Source organism: Oncorhynchus kisutch, linkage group LG30 (assembly GCF_002021735.2).
Source record: "Oncorhynchus kisutch isolate 150728-3 linkage group LG30, Okis_V2, whole genome shotgun sequence".
In the NCBI taxonomy this organism is placed as follows: domain Eukaryota; kingdom Metazoa; phylum Chordata; class Actinopteri; order Salmoniformes; family Salmonidae; genus Oncorhynchus; species Oncorhynchus kisutch.
Window position 1 is genome coordinate 10,060,514 of NC_034203.2, and position 24,009 is coordinate 10,084,522.

A 24,009-nucleotide genomic window follows, 5' to 3' on the forward strand; every position below is an offset into this window, starting at 1 on the left:
AAAAGTAAATGTAATTGCTAAAATATACTTAAGTACCAAAAGTCAAAGTATAAATCATTTCATATTCTTTATATTAAGCAAACCAGACGGAACGTATAGCCAGAGGCACACTCCCAATTTCAAACGAAGTATTTGTGTTTAGTGAGTCTGCTTAAGTAGTACTTTTTTAAGTAGTTTATACTTAAGCACTTTACACCACTGGTGTATGGAACATTTCTGGAATCTTTTATTCAGCTCATGAAACATGGGACCAACACGCGTTTATATTTTTGTTCAGTACAACAGTTGGCAACTGCTAAAGAAAACACCAACAGGTCAATCCAGATGACAAAACCATAGTTTTATTTAGTACATCAAAAAATTGTTTCAGCATAATATCGGTATGATATACATTTAAACAAATTATTTCAAAACATTAAATACAGGTGAGTTACTCATGAAAGGCAGCAACAATCCACACTGTGACTGCATTATCGAGAACACAAACTGTGACTGATAAACCCTATTAATTTAGGAGTTTGAGTTAATATGCAGATAACTGCTGTTTGACTCTCACCCCCCCCAAAAAAAATTCCATCCATGTTTTGAACCTTATGTTCTGTGATTAACTCACACGCCATACTTACCGATATTGATAGGAAATCTGCCTGACGATTAGTTGATGACTATCCATTTTTTTTACCCAGAACCCCCTCCACGCATAAACAAATGGTAGATTGTATTTGTTCCATTTTCATGTGTAGCATAAATGTCAATATATTATTATACAGAGAAAGGGTGCTCCCAAACTGGACCAAATTGACAGAGATTCAGTAATCTGAGGTAAGAGTTGTCTCTATTGGAAATGGCTTCCACACTACATTACTGCATAAACAAAGAAAACAGTCAGCCCACATGGAATCATATTCCTAACATGGGACATTTAAAATGCTGATAAAATGTAACAATATACCAAAAAAAAAAAATGTGTTTTAAGAGATTAGGTAGTCAAACTCCTGAAAGTGTGTTGTAATAGTGGCCATTTTTTTCTTCAACTGTATAAAACTGAAGGAACATCCAATGTTCAAACACATAAACTCAGCTGAATCAAAATATATACTTTTAAAAAACATTGGCTTAGGAGGCAGTGTGAGTTGCCAGTGACGGGGTCTGTCTGTCAGAGGTGGGGTAGGACGGGTCCCTGGGCAGTGAGGTGACCTCCCTCATGCCTGCTCCTGTGTGGGGGACACTGGCGTTCATAATGTGCCTTTGTAGATGCTTTATCCAGTCCTCCTGGACCGACAAGGGGCCCTGGAAGACCAGGTCACAGAATCTGCAGAGGATCCAAACATAGTAAGACCCCCCCATTCAGAAGTGGGCCTCAAAGACAGTAGAAGCTTCAACCAACTCTTTGAAATCAAATAACTTTGGTCAGCTTAACACTCCTTTTAAAGCATCACAACAAATAATGCATTGAATAGAGCTTCGCCCCAACTTAAAATCTGAGTAGTAAAAATGTAAATGAATAATACAATAATTTCCACCAATGGCATACAGTATGTGGTCAAACTTTGTGGCATATAAGATGAGGTACAGAGTACCTGCAGGTTAGCCTATACATCTCCTCTGGTGCGTGTGGCATAGTGGGGGACATCTTCTTCTTGGAACCAGGCCTTGATCTCTGCCTCCTTTGTTTACAGTCATACGCTGAAACATTAAGAACAGGGCAAGAGCAATAGGCTCAGGTAAGTTCAGTCTTGACTGGTGACCATGTGTGCACTTACGCAGGGAGTCTGTGTGAGGCAGTGACATTAAGGAAATCATTGTGTTCACTGTACAGTAGTAAGGCTGTAAGAAATGTGCAGTAGTGATGTTACTTTGTGAACATGTGCCGCTGATGATGCGAAGGCACTTACTTGTTCCCTCCAGCAAGGCAGTGCTCTTTCGTTTTGCGTATGCCCGCAAGTGATTGGACAGACTAACACCGCTATGGAAGGTTGCCTTGCAATGGACACACACCTTCCTGTTGAATTCACCTTTCTCTGTGAAACAATATTGAATGAAAATCGGTCACATTTTTGACCACATCGGGAATGGTTTTGCACGCAAACGTAATCCATTTGGCATTCACATCTTTCATGCTAACATTTTTGTCTTTGGTTAACAGCCCTTTATCCCAAACTTTACATTTAGCCTTGGTCTCACCCGATGTAGAGTTTGAGAGTGTTGAGTTGACTTGTGCTCCTCTACCATACTCGCTGGTGGAGGAAATTGCCAGGGCGCTTCTTGCAGTTTGAGATGAAGTCCTCAACTTTGAGTCCTCCTGACACTTCCTCTTCTTCAGAATTCCTATCAAGGCACTCGAGAGTGAACCCTTTACCTCCAACTTAGTCTCTGCCTGTTTATCCAATGTTTCCCCTGATAGAGTATACATGGGCACCAGTGGTTTGGCATTGTTGTAGAGGTTCTGAATGGGATTCCGTTTAGAGGGTGTCAGGTGATTAGAGGTGACCTGCTTTGAGGGGATTCTGGAATGGGAGGGGATCCGTTTCTTGCCCAGAATCTGCAGAGCTCTCTGGAACTCTCTCTTGTCACGCATCAGCTCCCGGAGCAACAACATTGGGGACTTGGACTTCGTGGCAATGGATTTTCCGAGCCGTTTCAGATGGCCCCGAACATGGTTAGATAGCCCAGTCTTATTATCAAAAGAGTCCCCACATAGTGGACAGGAATGCCCTCGGACAGGAGCGCCCTCAGACCCAAACTTGGGTGCTGAAAACATAGCAACACAACAGAAATAATTGGTCAAAACATTCTTTGTATGCCAAGGAAATTAATTCCCATCCCAATTCAAAATTAAAAAAATAAAAACGAATTATTGAGTAATGTTTTCCACAAGTACATAGAGTAGCTAGCCAAATGTTATAAGTAACCAGCCAGGTTCCCTGTGCCGGAGGGTGAGGAGCTTTTGCCGAAGGAGCTCTATTTTGGTGGCCTCTGGTACATTCTAATGTCTTGATTCCATCCGAAATACACAGCAAAATTAATTTATTTGTTCAGTGTAGTGTAGGGTGGCCAATCAAAAGCGCATCCTGTGAACAATGGTTCAAATAACATGTTAATTGTGTAGATAATCCTCTAAGAAAACAAATGGTCCAAACCTAATATCTCTTATCATAATCCATTAAAAACTTATTGGAGTTTTTACCCTTATAGAAAGGTCAAAATTAGGGTGCTTAAATCAATGGAAAACAGAGAAAAAAAAGTGGTCATATATCAGGAAAATAGCATGGCATCAGCTAGGCTGGATGCTGTGTGAGAATTAAGGCTACAGACAGGTTCACTGTTGAACTCGTCATCTTTCTTCTCAAATCTGGAGGACATAAAACAATATATAAAAAGGTAAGCTAGATGATGATTTTGAAACAAGACGTAGTATTTTCATATTTTAGTATACACTGTTCATATTAATGTTATTTTTCAAAGACATCTCACAAAAACAAGTGTATCTCTGTGAAATGTTAACGTGTGTACCCCACGCTTTTTATTTTCAATGCCTTTTACATTTAATTCAGCTTGTGTCATGCTAAATTTGCTATTTGCGACCCACGGAAACAACTTGGAAGACACAACCACAAAATGTAAAATCCTCCAAAAATCTCTTTAAATTCACTTACAGTTTTACTGCAATATATGCATTGCCACAATGTTTGTTCTTCAAATTATGTATTTTATTAAAAATGGAAAAAATAGCCCACATTTATCTTGAAAAATGTATTAAAAGGTTAAAATGAACAAATAAAAGGGTTCTCAGTCTTAAGTATTATATCTTTCTGATGTAACATAGCCTAACTGTATATAAAATTATTAGGTAGGGCCCTATAAAATCGTTTTTATTTTTTTTCCGATTCCATTTCTTGTTTTTACAGATTTCTGTTTTCCCATTTTTTCGCTCTCAAAATCACACTTGACTAGAAAAACAACAAAATTGGAGTCCACTTTCGAGGGCTGCGAAAAATCGTAGAAATGTATTTTTGTGTGTAGTTACCCTTTAATTCAAGTGTGCAATGAACAAGAGACTGTTTTTAAGCTGTGTTTTTATAGTGCACATGTGATGGTAGAGTTTGAAAAACAAATAACCACTAGATTGATGAAAATAATCCTGATATAAATCTGCCAGGTAAACATAGGCTACTTTGTAGTTAACATTTAATTGAGAAGGTTTTTGGGAAAGCCTATCAATCTACCAGAAGACTGTCTCCATTAGCATCATCGCTAATGGTTATACAATGTGTTAGACATGCGTACTGCACGCACACACACACACAGGAATTCTCGTTGCCTCTTCAGAAAGTTGCAGGAAATACGAATCACTCATGCATTCTATTCATGTCCTATGATAAACTTGGGCAAAATAATACATTTAGTGGTGTTGGGGAAGCTACTCTGAAAATAAACTCAGCAAAAAAAGAAAAGTCCCTTTTTCAGGACCCTGTCTTTCAAAGATAATTTGTAAAAATCCAAATAACTTCAGACCTTCATTGTAAAGGGTTTAAACATTGTTTCCCATGCTTGTTCAATGAACCATAAATAATTAATGAACATGCACCTATGGAACAGTCGTTAAGACACTAACAGCTTACAGACGGAAGGCAATTAAGGTCACAGTTATGAAAACATAGGACACTAGAGAGGCCTTTCTACTGATTCTGAAAAACACCAAAAGAAAGATGCCTAGGGTCCCTGCTCATCTGCATGAACGTGACTTAGGCATACTGCAAGCAGGCATGAGGACTGCAGATGTGGCCAGGGCAATAAATTGCAATGACGCCTAGGACAGCACTACAGGGAGACAGGACGGACAGCTGATCGTCCTCGCAGTGGCAGACCACGTGTAACACCTGCACAGGATCAGTACATCCGAACATCACACCTGTGGGACAAGTACAGGATGGCAACAACTGCCCGAGTTACACCAGGAACGCACAATCCCTCCATCAGTGCTCAGACTGTCCACAATAGGCTGAGAGAGGCTGGACTGAGGGCTTGTTGGCCTGATTTAAGGCAGGCCCTCACCAGACATCACCGGGGACGTCGCATATGGGCAAATCTGGTGCAGTCCATGAGGAGGAGATGCACTGCAATACTTAATGCAGCTGGTGGCTGCACCAGATACTGACTGTTACTTTTGATTTTGACCCCCCTTTGTTCAGGGACACATTCTATTTCTGTAAGTCACATGTCTGTGGAACTTGTTCAGTTTATGTCTCAGTTGTCGAATCTTGTTGTGTTCATACAAATATTTACACAGGTTAAGTTTGCTTAAAATAAACACAGTTGACAGTGAGAGGACGTTTCTTTTTTTGCTGAGTTTATTTATGTGTCCAGGTTAAACGTGGGACGTCCCTCATTATAAACAGTCGGTTAAATTCATGGTTATTGCATAATTTTCAGATCTATTAGAAGTGATTAATAGAACAATGTAATTTTACCAATTGACTGGCCAGAGATCAGGGCATTCATCAGCAAAGACGCAGTGCAAGCTGATAGTATTTTGGACAACCAAATTGAAGTAAAATGTTATTGATGAAATCGAAGTGTGTCAGCTATACGTTGATTTGCGATTCATAACTTACATTTTACCAGTACAACCAGTAGTAGTAGGCCAACCGATAACACTACAACGGAATGCGTTTGAAGTGATGATGCGCCACCAAGAACAGCTAGCATGTCCAGCAAAGTACATCGCCAGTGGCACGCACACACTTCGTGCAAATCAGCAGGTGGGGGATTTTCGTGGCAGCAGAGACGAGACAATCGAAGGAGGATGCGGTGAGCAAAGTTACTGGGCTCGAATTTAGTCACACTTGATCTATATAGATTGATGCTTCTAATTGTGCATGTTATAAACCACTTTTTTTTGATGATATGTTATTCTCTATGGCTGGATTTATGGATTTTTCCCCCCAATGCTACATTAATTTAGATCTAGGAAAATAAAGGAAAAAGATCATGGAAAATAGTACCTTTTTTCAGTCGTATTGCACCCATCTTTCGACGGATGCGAGGTTTCCTGTCTTGAGAAGCCACCTGCTCTCGTGATACCACATGGCGTGCATTGTAATTCAGTCCAACTCTATGCAGATGCCCTCTCACGTGATTGGATAATCCCACACCCGACTCGAACTCTGCAGGACAGTAAGGACAGGTCTTCCGCTCCCCACCCCCTTCCGAATCAGCATCTAAGAAGGGTTCACTTACTGGCACCGAGTTGGGCGCAAGGTTCTCGCCAAAAACCTGTGTTTCTATGCACTCTTCCTTGACAACAGGCTTCTGCCGATAATTCCTGTCTTGACCTTTATCAGACAGGTCTTCAGAGGTTCCAAGGACTCCTTTCATAGACATTCCTCTGCTAAAGGAATTACCAATGTACGGTTTCTCTTGCTTGATTTCACTTTTAGCGAGAATTTTATTGTTGGCATCTGTGCCATCACTATACTGGAAGACATCATTATTATCACCGTCTTCCAACACCTCCACCATATTTAGCATTTTCTGGCTTTGCAAATGTTTTGGTAAAATGAAGTAAGAGTCCTGGTCAACGGTATTGCGATAAGGGGTGGACATTTTTCTTTTGGAAGGTGATTTTTTCCTGACTGGCATTTCTACGACAAGTTTAGAGACATGCTTGCTGTTGAGGTCTGCACTATTACCTTCCCTTAAACTGGAATCACAGCCAGAATTTAAGATATTATTCTCCAACTTAGATGCCAATAAATGTTTGTGGCCATTTGAAGAAGAATTTGGATTTTCTGAAATTCCTGACAATGTTCGTCCAAAATCATGATCACCATTTGTGCCCTCGACAAAAAAAAAACCTGTGGTGACATCATTTTTTTCATTCCTCTGCTTGTCACGTCTTTGTCGAGACAATAGATGATTTATTGACTTGTCAAGTTTTGACTCTGTGGTTTGAGTCTTGAAGCCTCTTTGCGCTCTGTGAACTACCTTATCCTTTTTGAAAAGATCAGAAATGTCATTTGAATCACAAGGCAAATCTGTTCTTTTTCTGAAAGCCAGTTTTTTCACAGATAATTTTGATGTCAGCTCTGAAGCAAATGAATTTACTACTGTGGGTTTCCTAATGGGGAAGTGCTTCTCAGAAGGGGATTGTGCATCCTCATTTCTTTCTCTACTCTGGAAAACGTCATGTTCCTCGTATGTCTGATTATGACGAATCTCAAGATGATTTTTGAAGATGTTTTTGCTTGATGTGCCATAAGAACAATGGTTACAGGAGTAGGAATGAGGTGTTTTATCATCTTCCTTTGACCTAAACACTCTGGGTTTATCGGGCTCGTCAAGGTTTTTACAGAGACTGTGTTCTTTGTTCATGTGTCTCTCAAGTTCCAACACAGTCACAGCCATATAGTTACAATTCTTACAGTCGTAGTACCTCTTGTCCTTCTCATGAGTCTTGGCATGTTGAACAAATGTATTTGGACAATTTGTTCCAAAAGTGCACTGGGGGCACTGTAGCCTTGCATCTGTGCCCTCATCCTTCAATTCATTCATGCCCTTGATCTCCTCCATGAGTCTCTCTCTTCTCTCCTGGTGAATGGTCATGTGACGAAGGAGAGAATTACGAAAGCGGAACGACTGTCCACACTCTCTGCATATAAAAGGCTTTGGAATGTTGATCAGACTGGGCGGATCTGTGTGAGTCCTCATGTGCCGGTGCAAATGGTTCTTCTCCTTGAAATTGATGTTGCACTTTGTGCAAGGAAAAAACAATGGCTCCTCCTCTGAACAAGAGTCAGAGAGCGGTTTCCCTTTCAGCGTTTTAAGCCTGTGAGCCACGCTCGTCTCATGTGGATTTCTTGCAGGCGCGTTGAAGATAAGTTGCTTGATGGCCTCTACAGTTCCATTAGGATACGGTGCTTTCTTCCTTGTCAGTGATTGAGGTTTGCAGCGTTCTCTCAAGGATTGGACATTGTTGATGGGAACAGGGTCTTCTAGATCCTCATCAAATATGTCCTTTGTTGACTTGAGGCTCAAATCAGAGAACAGTTCCTCTGAGGGATCTACCATGACCACCATGTCCATTTTGCGTTTCCTCCTCCTTTGGCTGTTTGGGGGAGGATCTGCCGTTGGTGGCTCCTCCACAGGAGAATCATTGTGGTCGTCCCACAGAAACTGCATGAATTCTCTCTGAGGGTCCCAGCACAGGGGATCCTCATAATTATCCATTGAGTTCTCTGAAGATTCTACATCGAAACCCCATATCCCTGTAGTGTCAATGTCCTGCACAGTCTTCAACTGAGTAATACTCTTTTCCTCCTCCTTTTCTGTTGACAAGCTGTTGAGTTCATCTGATTCGAAGGCCTGGTGTGAAGAAGGTCCATTCACAGACAACACATTTGTGTTTGAGAGAACATCAAGGACACTATTTTCTCTCAGAGAAGTCGGAGATCTGTCCAACGTTTCTATAAACAAGGGCGTCTGATTTGTCATTAGATCTTGAAAGAGATCTAAAGGGTCAATCACATCTTTCTCTTCTTCATCAATACCGGTCAGAGCAGACATTTCGGCAGCTGAACTCTAGGAAAGAAAAAAAAGAAAAAAACAGAGCAGAAAGTTGTTTACTTTGCCCATCAATCATCTAGCTGGCTACACTTGCCAAATATGGTACCTCTCCTTTAAGAACTCTCTACCACCACCAGTGGTGCCTGCTATTGGTGCACAGCAACAACAACAAATTACTTCTGAGAGCTGCTGCAAAATCTGATCAATTGTATTTATGTACAGTACCAGTCAACATTTAGGACACACCAACTCATTCAAGGGATGTTCTTTATTTGTACTATTTTCTACATTGTAGAATGATAGTGAAGACATAACACATATGGAATCATGTAGTAACCAAAAACAGTATTAAACAATCCAAATATATTTGAGATTCTTCAAAGTAGCCACCCTTTGCATTGATGACAGCGTTCACTTTGCATTCTCTCAACCAGCTTCTTCCCTATATACATCACTGGCTACTTTAATAATGGAACACTAGTCACTTTAATAGTGTTTACATATGTGCTTTACTCATCTATGTATATAATATATTATATTCTACTGTATGTTAGTCAATGCCACTCGACATTGCTCATCCTAATATTTATATATTCCTTAATTCCATTGTTTTACTTTTAGGTTTGTGTGTATTGTTGTGAATTGTTAGATATTACTGCACTTTTGGAGATAGAAACACAAGCATTTCGGTTCACCTAAAATAACATCTACTAAACGTGTATGTGACCAACACAATTTGATTTGATGAGGAAGTCACCTGGAATGCATTTCAATTAACAGGTGTGCCATGTTAGAAGTTAATTTGTGGAATTTATTTCCTTCTTAATGCGTTTGAACCAATCAGTTGTGTTGTGACATGGTAGGGGTGGTATACAGAAGATAGCCCTATTTTGTAAAAGACCAAGTCCATATTATGGCAAGAACAGCTCAAATAAGCAAAGAGAAATTACAGTCCGTCATTACTTTAAGACATTGTCAGTCAATCCGGCAAATTTAGCAAAAACCAACAAGTGCTATGATGAAACTGGCTCTCATGAGGACCACCACAGGAAAGGGAGACCCAGAGATCACTCTGCTGCAAGAGTTAACTGCACCTCACAGGCTGACCAAACTGCCTGCGTCGCGTGCGCGAGCGTTGCAAAATACATTTAGAAATCTATGTTATTCAATTATTGAACTCCCACACTGCTCGCGAGCGTCTGCGTTGCCAAGGGCTAAAATAGGAATCAGTTCTATTTCTGACCTTGATCACGCTGCAAGTCCTGCCTCTCCCATCTCCTCATTGGTTTATAGAAGCAGGTACCCACGTGCCATCTCCTCATTGGTTATACCCACGTGGGTGACTGAAAGATGAACGAGGTCGGTGGCGGTAACGCACCTAATTTATGAAAGTTGCCAATCGCAATAAAGTCAAGAGAAGAAAAAGCTTGGAAGGAAGAGAGATGACTAGAGACGATTCAGTTGACCGTTTTATGTGTGGATTAATTGGCGGAGTAGAGGACCTTGTGCATTTCAGGTACAATAACTCAATGTTTATATCCCAGGACAAATTAGCTAGCAACAGCAAGCTAGCTAGCTAAATAGGACAAATTAGCTAGCAACTGCAAGCTAGCTAAATAGGACGAATTAGCTAGCAAGTGCAAGCTAACTAGCTAAATTGCCATAAGTGTTTAATGCATTTCAACCTGTCCCCAAATTAATATAATTTGTTCAGAGTTTTTATATTTTAACCTGTGTGTCGTGATCGCGTTTGGTGTGGGGGGGACAAAATGAATTTATGCACGATGGCGCACGCGCGCAGCTGGTTTGGGTTCCGTGTCAGATTGCAGCCCCAATAAATGCTTCAGAGTTCAAATAACAGACACATCTCAACATCAACTGTTCAGAGGAGACTGTGTGAATCAGGCTTTCATCAAATCAAATTGTCACATGCACTGAAAACAACAGGTGAAAACATTACAGTGAACTGCTTACTTAAAACGTCTTTGGGATAGGGGGCAGCATTTTCACTTTTGGATGAATAGCGTTCCCAGAGTAAACTGCCTCCCACCCAGTCCCAGATGCTAATATATGCATATTATTATTAGTATTGGATAGAAAACTCTGAAGTTTCTAAAACTGTTTGAATGATGTCTGTGAGTATAACAGAACTCATATGGCAGGCAAACACCTGAGAAAAAATCCAAACAGGAAGTGGGAAATCTGAGGTTTGTAGTTTTTGAACTCATCAAATACACAGTGGGATATGGGTTATTTTGGCTTCCACTAGATGTCAACCTTCTTTAGAACTATGGTTCAGGCTGCTCCTGTGAAGGGGGGCCGGATGGGAGCTGTTTGACTAAAGGACCTGCCTGCAGCCGCATTCTCAGTCACACGCTTTCACATGAGAGGCATCTCTCGTTCCATTGCTTTTCTACAGACAACGGATTTCTCCGGTTGGAACATTATTGGACATTTATGATAAAACATTCTAAAGATTGATTCTATACTTAGTTTGTCAAGTTTCTTCGACCTGTAATATAACTTTTTGAACTTTTCGTCCGACTGGACCTGAATGGATTTGTTTACCAAACACCCTAACAAAAGAAGCGATTGAACATAAATGGACATTATCGAACAAAACAAGCATTTATTGTGGAACTGCAATTCCTGGGAGTGCATTCTGATTAAATATTTATAATGCTATTTATGAATAATGTTGACTACCCAACATGGCGGATATTTCTCTGGCTGGTTTAGGCTCTGAGTGCCGTTCTCAGATTATGCTTTTTCCGTAAAGTTTTTTTGAAATCTGACACAGCGGTTGCATTAAGGAGAAGTTTATCTAAAGTTCCATGCTTAACACTTGAATTTATCAACATTTATAATGAGTATTTCTGAGAATTCATGTGGCTCTCTGCAATATCACTGCATGTTTTGGAACTACTGAACGTAACACGCCAATATAAAATAAGATTATTGGATAGAAATATGAACTTTACCGAACAAAACATACATGTATTGTGTAACATGAAGTCCTATGAGTGTCATCTGATGAAGATCATCAAAGGTTAGTGATGAATTTTATCTCTATTTGTGCTTTTTGTGACTCCTCTCTTTGGCTGGAAATATGGCTGGGTTTTTCTGTGAGTTGGTGGTCACCTAACAATTGTTTGTGGAGCTTTCGCTGTAAAGCATTTTTGAAATCAGACACTGTGGCTGGATTAACGAGAATTGTATCTTTAAAATGGTGCCCAATACTTGTATGTTTGAGAAATTTGATTGATGAGATTTCTGTTGATTTGTATTTGGCGCCCTGCAATTTCATTGGCTGTTGGAGAGGGGTTCCGCTAGCGGAACAGGGTTCTAGACAGGTCAACTGCATTGTTGGTTAACGGCTTGTAAGAAAAATACCCCAAAAAGATAAGAAATAAAACAAATAATTAAAGAGCAGCAGTAAAATAACAAGTGAGGCTATATACAGGGGGTACCGGTACAAAGTCAATTAGCGGGGGCAGCGGTTAGTTGAGGTAATTGAGGTAATATGTACATGTAGGTAGGGTTAAAGTGACTATAAATAGATAATAAACAGAGTGGCAGCAGCGTAAAATAGGGGGGGGGGGGGGGCAACGCAAATAGTTTGGGTAGCCATTTGATTAGATGTTCAAGAGTCTTATGGCTTGGGGGTAGAAGCTGTTTAAAAGCCTCTTAGACCTAGACTTGGCATGGTCGAATTGCTGCAAAGAAGCCACTACTAAAGGACACCGTGAGGCATGAGGTGGTGGTGTGATGGTGCTTTGCTGGTGACACTGTCTGTGATTTATTTAGAATTCATGGCACACTTAACCAGCATGGCTACCACATCATTCTACAGCAATATGCCATCCCAACTTGTTTTCACAATCATTTATTTTTCAACAGGAAAATTACCCAATACACACCTCCAGGCAGTGTAAGGGCTGTGTGATGGAGTGCTGCATCAAATGACCTGGCCTCCACAATCACCCGGCCTCAACCCAATTGAGATGGTTTGGGATGAAATGGACCACAGAGTGAAGGGAAATCAGCCAACAAGTGCTCAGCATGTGGGAACTCCTTCAAGACTGTTGGAAAAGCATTCCTCATGAAGCTGGTTGAGAGACCAGCGTAATTGAGAGAGTGTGCAAAGCTATCATCAAGACAAAGGGTGGCAACTTTGAAGAATCTAAAATATATTTTGATTTGTTTAACATTTTTTTGGTTACTACATGATTTCATGTGTTATTTCATAGTTGAGGTCTTCATTATTTTTAGAAAATTGTAATAACGAAAAACCCTTGAATTAGTAGGTGTCCCAAAACGTTTTACTTTTGACAGAAGTATAAAATGTAACATGTAAAGTACTGGTCCTGTGTTTAATGAGCTGAAATAAAATATCCCAGAAATGTTCCATATACACAAACAGCGTATTTCTCTAAAATGTTTACATCCCTGTTAGTGAGCAATTTTCCTTTGCCAAAATAATCCATCCACCTGACAAGTGTGGCATATCAAGAAAATTATTAAACAGCATGATCATTACATAGGTGCATCTTGTGCTTGAGACAATAAAAGGCCACAAAACACAATGCCACGTATGTCTCAAGCTTTAAAGGAGTGTGGAATTGGCATGTAGATTGCAGGAATGTCCACCAGAGCTGTTGCCAGAGAATGTAATGTTAATTTCTCTTCCATAAGCCACCTCCAATGTTGTGTTAGAAAATTTGGCAGTACGTCCAACCGGCCTCACAACCGCAGACCAAGTGTATGGCGTCAGGTAGGCGAGCTTTTTGCTGATGTCAGCGTGCCCCATGGTGGCAGTGGGGTTATGGTATGGGCAGGCATAAGCTAATGACAACAAACACAATTGCATTTTATCTATGGAAATTTAAATGCACAGATGCCGTGACAAGATCACAAGGCCCATTGTCGTGCCATTCATCCTCCTCAACTTCGATCAGCCATTGAAGAGGAGTGGGACAACATTCCACAGGCCACAATCAACAGCCTGATCAACTCTGTGAAGGAGATGGGTCGTGATGCATGAGGTAAATGGTGGTCAACCCAGATACTGACTGGTTTTCTGATCCACGCATCTACCTTTTTAAAAAAGGTATCTTTGACCAACAGATCCATATCTGTATTCCCAGTCATGTGAAATCCATAGATTATGGCCTAATGCATTTATTTCAATTGGCTGACTTCCTTATATGTTGCATGTTGAGTTTATATTTTTGTAGGTAAGGCTCACTTTTGCATTTGTAAACACTTTCACAATGGAGAAGAAATACTGTTATTTAGCCTAGCTGTAAATAAAATAACTGGTTTACAGAAATGTTTGATATTTTGTTGGATTACATTTCATATATAGTGCCTTCTGAAAGTATTTTCAACATTTTGTTGTGTTACAGCGTGAATTTTTTTATTTTATTAAATGCACTTTGTCGTCACTGGCCTACACACAATACCCCATGATGTTAAAGTGGAATTATGTTTTTCTAAACTTTTACAAATTAATTAAATAAATCTGAAATGTCTTTAGTGACCAAGTATTCAACCCCTTTGTTATGGCAAGCCTAAATAAATTTAGGAGTAAACATATGCTTAACAACTCTCATAATACACTACATGACCAAATGTATGTGGACACCTGCTCATCACACATCTCATAACAAAATCAGGGGCATTAATATGGAGTTGGTCCCCTCTTTGCTGCTATAACAGCCTCCACTCTTCTGGGAAGGTTTTCAACCAGATGTTGGAACTTTGCTGCAGGGACTTGATCCAGTCAGCCACAAGAGCATTAGTGAGGTCGGGCACTGATGTTGGACGATTAAGCCTGGCTAGCAATCAGCGTTCCAATTCATCCCAAAGGTATTCGATGGGGATGAGGTCAGGGCTCTGCCAGTCAAGTTCTTCCATACCTATAGACAAACTATTTCTGTATGGACCTCGCTTTCTGCACGGGGGCATTGTTATGCTGAAACAGGAAATGGCCTTCCACAAACTGTTGCCACAAAGCTGGAAGCACAGAATCGTCTATAATGTCGTGTATGCTGTAGGGTTAAAATTTCCCTTTACTGGAGCTAAGGGGCCCAAGCACGAGCCAAGTTTTTCCACTGCTCCAGAGTCCAATGGTGGCAAGCTTTTGTTCGGTACGGTTACATCGCTAGGTTCTTCTTTTTGTCATGCTATGTCCTTGCATGGTGAGGATGTCGTCCCTGGTCCCGATGATTGTATACTGCAGGGTAGATTGAAAAATTCAGTAACTGGATGTTTTAGATAGCCTTCTCGCTCATCTACCTGCTGATAGGCGAGACGAGTTGGTCGGTCTGATTCTAGAACACGATATTGGCATTGGGGATGCTGACCTCATCCGTCAGCGGTTCTATAGAGTTTCTTCAGAGAAACAGCGTTGTCTGGATGCTGAGATCAGGTACATGCTGGAGAGTGATATTGCAGAGCCTTCTTTCTCTAGCTGGGCTTCTCCCTGTCAGTAAACCGGATGGGACAAGCAGATTTTGTACGGACTACCGTAAGGTAAATAGTGTCACTAAGCCAAATGAATTTCCTCTTCCTCGGATGGAGGACTGCGTTGATCAGGTCGGAGTAGCGAAGTTTGTGAGCAGGTGCCACTGACGTGTAAGGCACACAAAATCTCTACCTTTATTACACCCTTCAGTCTGTACTCGTATTTGGTTATGAGTTTCGGCCTGCGGAACGAACCTGCCACAGCGCCTTATGAATAGGGTTGTCTCCGGTCTGGTCGGGGGCACTGTTTATCTGGACAATGTATTGGTTTATGCAGATACTTTAGGAGCATCTGTCCCGTATTCAAGCCTTGTTCGACCGCCTGGCTGTGGGTCGCCTCACTATCAACTTGGCAAAGTGGGAGTTTGCTCAGGTGACAGTTACGTTCCTTGGTAAGGTGATTGGACAGGGTGAGGTGCATCCTGTTCGGGCTAAAGCGGTAGCTATTGATGCTTTTCCACCGCCAACCTCTAAAGAACTGATGTGTTTCTTGGGAAGGATTGGTTATTATCATAGTTTCAGTAGGAACTTTTCTACCATAGTCGCTCCCCTGACAGATTTGCTGAAAGCTAAGTCGGTTTAAGTATGGTCTCCTCTCTGTCGCAGGATTTTGATGACGCAGAGAGGTTGCTTACCCCAACTCCAGTGCTAGTTACTCCTCGCGTGGATTTCTCATTCCTCTGCAAATCACATGTCCTGCTGCAAGCAGATGTGTCCGGTGTTAAGAGGCCCGTTTGAAAATAAACTAAGAAGTTTAACTGTTATCAGTTGAACTACTCCGTGGCGGAAAAAGAAGTGCTAGCACTCATATGGGCGCTACAACACTTTGAGGTGTACATCAGGTCGGGTGTTGTACCTAATGTGGTCTACGCCCACCATAACCCTCTCACCTTGAGGTCTATGATGTGTCCTAACCAGAGGTAATGAGATGCTGTTTGTTTTTACAGGAATTCCATCTCGATGTGTGGCACAACAGGGGGTCTGATAATGCCGTTGCTGACACTCTCTCTCGTGCACCCTGTTCCTGAACGCGTCTGGTCCTATTGATCAGTGGACATGCATTTTCTTATGCGTGTCGTCCTTGAGTTGTGATGTATGCGTGTCATTTACATGACCAGCTACTGCTTATTTTGTGTTGTCCTCGTTTCCCCTCCCCCTCTTTAAGGTTGCTTCCTGTGCACAAAGGTTGCTGAGGTCTGGGGAGGACAAGGTTGGCTGTGGCAGATGGGTTAGGGTTAACTAGAGCAGTATTTTGTTGGTGTTATATATAGTGTTGTTGGTGTTATTTATATATTTATATATATATATATATATATAGTGCCTTGCGAAAGTATTCGGCCCCCTTGAACTTTGTGACCTTTTGCCACATTTCAGGCTTCAAACATAAAGATATAAAACTGTATTTTTTTGTGAAGAATCAACAACAAGTGGGACACAATCATGAAGTGGAACGACATTTATTGGATATTTCAAACTTTTTTAACAAATCAAAAACTCAAAAATTGGGCGTGCAAAATTATTCAGCCCCTTTACTTTCAGTGCAGCAAACTCTCTCCAGAAGTTCAGTGAGGATCTCTGAATGATCCAATGTTGACCTAAATGACTAATGATGATAAATACAATCCACCTGTGTGTAATCAAGTCTCCGTATAAATGCACCTGCACTGTGATAGTCTCAGAGGTCCGTTAAAAGCGCAGAGAGCATCATGAAGAACAAGGAACACACCAGGCAGGTCCGAGATACTGTTGTGAAGAAGTTTAAAGCCGGATTTGGATACAAAAAGATTTCCCAAGCTTTAAACATCCCAAGGAGCACTGTGCAAGCGATAATATTGAAATGGAAGGAGTATCAGACCACTGCAAATCTACCAAGACCTGGCCGTCCCTCTAAACTTTCAGCTCATACAAGGAGAAGACTGATCAGAGATGCAGCCAAGAGGCCCATGATCACTCTGGATGAACTGCAGAGATCTACAGCTGAGGTGGGAGACTCTGTCCATAGGACAACAATCAGTCGTATATTGCACAAATCTGGCCTTTATGGAAGAGTGGCAAGAAGAAAGCCATTTCTTAAAGATATCCATAAAAAGTGTTGTTTAAAGTTTGCCCAAAGCCACCTGGGAGACACACCAAACATGTGGAAGAAGGTGCTCTGGTCAGATGAAACCAAAATTGAACTTTTTGGCAACAATGCAAAATGTTATGTTTGGCGTAAAAGCAACACAGCTCATCACCCTGAACACACCATCCCCACTGTCAAACATGGTGGTGGCAGCATCATGGTTTGGGCCTGCTTTTCTTCAGCAGGGACAGGGAAGATGGTTAAAATTGATGGGAAGATGGATGGAGCCAAATACAGGACCATTCTGGAAAAAAACCTGATGGAGTCTGCAAAAGACCTGAGACTGGGATGGAGATTTGTCTTCCAACAAGACAATGATCCAAAACATAAAGCAAAATCTACAATGGAATGGTTCAAAAATAAACATATCCAGGTGTTAGAATGGCCAAGTCAAAGTCCAGACCTGAATCCAATCGAGAATTTGTGGAAAGAACTGAAAACTGCTGTTCACAAATGCTCTCCATCCAACCTCACTGAGCTCGAGCTGTTTTGCAAGGAGGAATGGGAAAAAATGTCAGTCTCTCGATGTGCAAAACTGATAGAGACATACCCCAAGCGACTTACAGCTGTAATCGCAGCAAAAGGTGGCGCTACAAAGTATTAACTTAAGGGGCCAATCGTTTTTGAAGTGTTAAAAAGGTTTGAAATATCCAATAAATGTCGTTCCACTTCATGATTGTGTCCCACTTGTTGATTCTTCACAAAAAAATACAGTTTTATATCTTTATGTTTGAAGCCTGAAATGTGGCAAAAGGTCGCAAAGTTCAAGGGGGCCGAATACTTTCACAAGGCACTGTATGTGTATATATATATATATATATATATATATGTTGTTGAATATTTACATTTCTATTTTTTTGATTGGTGTGGTGTTCCAGTTTCCTTGGTGGTCCCCGGTTTTATGAGGAGTGACGAATTCTTTCTCTCTGCTCGTTTTTCTTAATAGGATGTTGGTGTGCGGAGCTGGGAGGGTCGTCAGCGAAATGGAACACCTTTGGGCTCGGGTGTGTCCCGGGGATAAATCCCCCCCCATACACCGAGGAGACTCTCTCCACGCAGACACGCTTATTTTTGGTTGCAGCATTTTAGGGCTTCTTCGTGTTAGTTTGTTTTGGCACCCCTCATTATCACCATCGTCGCACGCATCTACTCACTTACACTACTGACTACACACACACACACACACCATTGTTACTTGTATATAGTTTTACCTCCGCGTTGTCTCCCTCTATGTTAAGGGTTACGAGCCGGTTGGTAACAGCAGTAATTAATACATTTGCAAGATTTCTTTAAACTGACAATTCTGTGAACTGTCTTGTGCAAGTTTGACACAATTCCTGTTTAGCAAAGGTTTCAACGAGAAATTATTCAGCTAGGAGCTTGCAGGGATCTGTAGTCTTGCATGATGTCTTCTTTGATGCTAATGAGCATTTCGAATCTGAGAGTAAATAGACCCAAATATATTGGTAAGTCACCTTTTCAATGAGAGATTTAGATGGTTATCAAAACATCACGCCAGTGTAAGCCTACACGAAACACAGACCTTATTTTAAGTGTTTCTAAAATCCCCCATGGGAAAAATGAATGGTGGAAAAACAATTTCCCTCTTTGCCCGCTAGGTTTTATGGGTATTATGACACCTGCACTGTGGGGCTCTATACACCCCTGGTAAGCATCCCATGAGGGTTTGAATCCCCACAACAATCTATACAGATACATTTTCAATAAATGTGAAGAAAAAAAGAATTTTTCATGTACATAACGACAGCAAGGTGAGCGATGAGTGGGCTAAATATGCCTAATATGCCTACCTGTCAAGCAAGCCATAAATGCATGAATGTCAAAACATACATTTTATAATAAAATGCTAATCGATCACCCCTTACTCAAGACCGATGGGTAACGTTGTTGATGAGCAGTTGACAGTTATGCATTCTATAATAAACTTTCTAGCTATGCGTTGCAGAACTGTAGCCCAGCTATGCCAAAGCAAAGCGCAACCTTTACACTCGAGCACCAACATAGCGTAACCAACATAATCGTGGTCTTCCTCGAGCCCCATAAAGATCCAAATGTGCTTTACTTCTCTTTAAATCTTCCTGTTGTTGGACGCTTGTAATAGCCTAACGTTACCCAGTCCATAATGTCCATACCAAAACAAAAACCTCCACCAAAACCACACAAAAAACGCCGGACATGTTTGAGCAATACCGAGAGTTGACAATATTGTTAGAGAAGACTTGAAACGTTACCTTTGAACGGTGTAAATGCAAACGATATGCACTTTAATCGTTGCATTGAATTATTGCTCACTTTCGTCTTCCATCCATTTCACAGTCGCCATTTTCCTTGGTCTACGTAGGTTAAACCATTTTTTTGAGAGGGAATACAAGAACGACACAAATGCATTAGTGAGTGCACTTTTTAATTGCACAACATTTTTCCAGTGTAGAACTAGGGATATAATATAACATTCACAATGTAAGTAATCATTTCATTATACTTCCGTGATCTTTCATAAAACTTTTGTCACCGTGATATGCTTCCCCCGCAAGTGAAAGTGGTTTGTCCCAGATAGGCGGCATGAAAAATCCCGAGTTGATGATCTTCTACCTAGTTTATTATAGGTAGAAGATTGGGTGGACGCTACTGATAGCCGGTTTGAAATGGTTATTTTATTAAAATCGAATACATTGACATGTTAGATGGTAATTTCCATTCAATGTGTGTGTATATATATATATATATATATATATATATATATATATATATATATATATTATTTTTTTTTTTCTCTGTCTGGATCACATTTGGGTTTGTGAACACCTTGCGGATACAGTTATAGCTACTCAAGTCATAGTAGCACAAGATGACTGGCAATCAAGACAAATTACAGCCTCTTTATCCTCGCTGTGTAGTTACGTGTCAGCTAGGCTACGGTTGTGAGCTCTTACCTGTTAAACGTTGTAATATTTTTTTCCACTAATTCTACCCCCCCACCACCCACCCACCCCACTCATCGTCTTATAGGATATTCAAATAACGCATAAAATCTTCATGTACCTTTGTATAGCCAACACTCAATGCATGTTGTTTTGAAACCTGCCAGTCGTTTGTGTCAAGAGGCAACCCGCAACGCGCGGCACACCAATCGATCAGCAGGCCTATGGCTTAGATATTTAGCTAGTTGTCAAATACATAAACCAACGGTCTATCGAGCAGCTTGATTCGAAATAGATTTTTACAATACATTATTTTTGTGAAAAAATGCTAATAATGTTTTGAGTTGCCGATCAATCTGAGCTGGCAAACCTATCTCCACAGATATAACAATAAGACAGATATTTCACCGGATGTATAAATGTGAAGCGTCCGCTTGGAGTTTCCACTCTTTACCAAATATGGTAGTGAGAGGAAGCCCAATGCCCAGCAGTGGAGAAGTTGGAGCGAGATGGATTTTGGCCGACATTCTGCACATTTTCTCATCGATGAAACATTTTATCTCAATACAGTTTTCTGTTCCCAAAACTAGAATATGTTATGAACAAGGTGGATTAAGTTTTAACCCTTTAAAATCGCGCTGTTTATAAGGGGTGCAAAGGCGAGGTGAATTATTGCACACGCGCACTTCACAGAGGAAGAGTCCCTAACGGAAATATGCAGATGAGCTAGAACGCGCCAATAGGATCTCGCTAGCTCGTGCTTTGCTCTGCCCACCTCGTTTCTTGTTCTGCCCACAATCACTCATTAGTTCCCGTTGGAAACGACAGGCTGTGGTCTATCTTGGTTTAGTTATAGAAATATTTGCTCTCCCTCGAGCGGGTGTCATCTCAGTGTCTAGGCTCGAGACTAGTTAGTTATAGTAGTAACCCCACTGAAACAGGTAGGCTAAAAATGATTTTACTTACTTGAATTATCTATTTACACGCCACGGGTCAGTTTGAAATATAGTACGAATTAACAGGCTGTCATTCTTATGGTCATATAATACATATTTATATTTTGTCAAATAAGTCGCTTAACTACATGAAAGTGAGCCAACTTGCCTGCCTAGTTAGCTAACGTTAGCTTGCTAGGGGGGTTCCATTAGTTACCACAGCCACAAAGAAAATTTTATTATTATTATGTTATTTTAAAATCAGGGATTTTAGGTGGTTAGGTTTAAAATCAAATTTTAAGAAGATAAATTGTAGAAATAGGCGGGGTTAATGACTTTGTGGCTGTGGTAACTAGTAACGATATTTGCTAGTCCAGACCAAGAGACTGCCATCTTGCGTTGATCTGGTGTAGGGGTTTCAACACCTTAGGCCTTTGCACAAAAAACATTTAGGCTTTACAGTATGTTTACAGTTAAGATATTTTATGTGGTCTATTCAGGCTACTGACACTTTTTTTTAACCTTTCTTACAATCTCTCCCAGTTGCTGCAAACCTAGGCAGTACCTATAAAGACTTTCCTGTTGTGGCAACATTGTCTGTCTCCTTGGTGCCCTGAAATGCCTGTCGGTGTCTGCTGCATACAGCGCGTTTGGAAAGTGTTCAGACCCCTTGACTTTTTCCACATTTTGTTCCATTACAGCCTTATTCTAAAACAGATTAAATATCCCATAATGCCAAAGCGAAAACAGATATTTAGAAAAAGCAGAAATACCTTATTCCCATAAATATTCAGACCCTTTGCTCTGAATACTTTCCGATTGCACTGTATACCATGATTACGTCTAACTTTGTAATTCTACAGATGACTGTTGCATAGGCCTACATGACCTAATGAGATGTTGGACTCAGAAGACTGCACTTTGTCCCTGGATAACCTCTTCTTTGAGAGGCCAGTTGTCCACAAAGTGTGAGTCGTCAGAAACAACCTGCATCCCACAGTCATGCCCCACTGTATTTAGCAAGAGCAAAGTTCCTAGCCATGTTAAGCTTAACCCTTTTCCTGCCCTCCTCCTGTCTCCAGAAAGCCACTTTGTCAAGAGCAGAGTTCTTGGCAGTTGGAACCCCCTCTGTCCCTCTCCCAGATCCCAGCCACTCAGGACATCCAGAAAGAGGCAGAGGGTCTTTCATCATTCAGTAAGTGGCATTTGAAGTGATTAAATCATTTGAGTAAATTCAGTCGATACTGTAAGGGCCAGTTTCCCGGACCCGGACTAAGCCGAGTCCTGGACTAAAATGCACTTTCAATGAAAATGATCTTTTGAAAAGGATTTTTAGTTCAAGACTAGGCTTAAACTGGGTCTTGTTTTAAGTCATGTCCCTTCCTGTCAATCATTGCATTATCATGTCGTCTATCAAATCCCTTTCTGACCATCTCCAATGCAGGTTTCTCTCAGAAGTCCAACAAATTCCTTCCCCCTTTGAAAAGAGCAGCTGACGGTGATGGTTTCACTCCCAAGAATAACAAATTAAATCAGAATACCAGTGATGGAAGAAAAGAACCTGAGGCACAGGGCAGGTGTGCCCTTTGGGCTCGGGAAGACTTCATGAATAAATCCCAGGATACCAAAAAGGTTAGAGGTCAAACTAAAACCCCACATGAGTCTGGTCATGCACTGGAGCAGAAACATTTCCCTCTGGAGTTCAGCCAAAGCCCACCTCTACGGAGAAGGTAAGCCGTTCAAGTGAAACTAATGAGTGTGCATACTGTGCATTCAGAATACATAGTAAATGTCAGTGTCCCCCATCATGTGTCTTCATCAGATACTATTGTTTTGAAATGTAATGGCGTCTGTCAGAGCCCTTCTGAAATGGCACCTTCTTTATCAAATACATGGCTGTACTAGTTACATCATGATTATGTGGGATATCACTGTAAGCACTTATGATCTCTCTACCTATAAATTAAATAATCTCTTTGTTGTTACAGTTTGTTCAAACCTCCCAGTGGACAGGTGTTGAACAGCAGCGCAAACTCAAACAGAGGCCTCAACCAGGCACGACCCGGAGTGCAGCAAACGTTCGACCAGGTTTCTATGGCGACAGAGCCTCGGCTGGCAAAGCAGTCGGCAGCAGACTCCGGCCCCCTCACCGATCTGGGCCTGCCTACAGCCTGGGGACCACCACAGAAGACACAGGACAAGGGCACCAAGAGGGCTCATGTTCTCCCCATGACACCCCAACCCCTTCACATACAAAGTAGTACCGCACAGACTGAACCCAACACCATGTCTGTGTTTATATATATATAAATCATATACATATTGCTATGATGAGGTCTTGTAGCTGAAGAATGTACTCAGATGTAATGGTCATGGCTGCAGCCTGTCACTGTTCGTTAGAGCTTGATGAGGTGAAATGAGGTGAACGCTACCCAATGCCCTCTTTGCTGTAATGACAGAAAAATACCACTAGGGGGTGGACAATATCTGCCATTTTGACTGGGGTTGGGTTACCACTGTCAGTGCGAATGTAAAATGAAATGTCTATGGATTTGTTTTCATATTAGATACTTCTGGGCCTGGGATACTCCGACCAATCTCTGAAATCCGTATCCTTTCGCATCTGTTTTATCATCAGTAATAACACAAGGAATGAAAAGTTAATGAATACTTGATTGATGCATGCTTGATGATGACTACATGAAATCTAAGGAACAATAGTGGGCTGTTTGTTGGGTGTCCTTAATCAAATGAACACAGCTGCTAAATTTAGATCGGTCTTCAAAGAGTTCCCTTACTTCAACTACGTTCAATCAAAAGCCCTAGATGACGTAAGCATTCAGAATTGTCATCCAATTAAGAACCTTAACAGCAAAACAGTATCCTTGAGACATTTTTATGAGCCATGTATGTTTTT

The 24,009-nt window shown here is 41.0% G+C and overlaps 2 protein-coding genes across 5 annotated transcripts in view; one reads left to right on the plus strand and one right to left on the minus strand.

The window, feature by feature from the left end:
* Window positions 1-319: 319 nt before the first annotated feature.
* Window positions 320-20,582, minus strand: LOC109874889 (zinc finger protein 644). Of its 3 annotated transcripts, XM_031810481.1 has the most exons (7): window positions 20,279-20,582; window positions 19,468-19,569; window positions 6,006-8,580; window positions 2,185-2,751; window positions 1,896-2,021; window positions 1,581-1,686; window positions 320-1,312 (listed from the first exon to the last, which is right to left on the minus strand). In XM_031810481.1, the coding sequence occupies exons 3-7, from the start codon at window positions 8,563-8,565 to the stop codon at window positions 1,117-1,119; spliced, it is 3,555 nt and encodes a 1,184-aa protein (XP_031666341.1). In that variant the 5' UTR covers window positions 8,566-8,580; window positions 19,468-19,569; window positions 20,279-20,582; the 3' UTR covers window positions 320-1,116. The 3 variants fall into 3 exon arrangements, with proteins under 3 accessions (XP_031666341.1, XP_020322530.1, XP_031666340.1); XM_020466941.2 differs by lacking the exon at window positions 6,006-8,580 and having other exon boundaries at window positions 20,279-20,530; XM_031810480.1 differs by lacking the exon at window positions 20,279-20,582 and having other exon boundaries at window positions 1,197-1,686; window positions 19,468-19,575.
* A 398-nt stretch (window positions 20,583-20,980) lies between these two features.
* Window positions 20,981-24,009, plus strand: part of LOC109875318 (probable ATP-dependent DNA helicase HFM1) — a 28,309-nt gene continuing 25,280 nt past the window's right edge. The window contains exons 1-7 of one of the 2 annotated variants that reach the window (XM_020467636.2): window positions 20,981-21,098; window positions 21,956-22,060; window positions 22,175-22,287; window positions 22,537-22,822; window positions 23,081-23,349; window positions 23,660-23,701; window positions 23,853-23,923. In XM_020467636.2, the coding sequence (XP_020323225.1) occupies window positions 21,990-22,060; window positions 22,175-22,287; window positions 22,537-22,822; window positions 23,081-23,349; window positions 23,660-23,701; window positions 23,853-23,923 (852 nt within the window). In that variant the 5' untranslated portion in view covers window positions 20,981-21,098; window positions 21,956-21,989. Of the gene's footprint in view, window positions 21,099-21,635; window positions 22,061-22,174; window positions 22,288-22,536; window positions 22,823-23,080; window positions 23,350-23,659; window positions 23,702-23,852; window positions 23,924-24,009 lie in introns of both variants that reach the window. The other variant, XM_031810484.1, reaches the window with a different exon arrangement.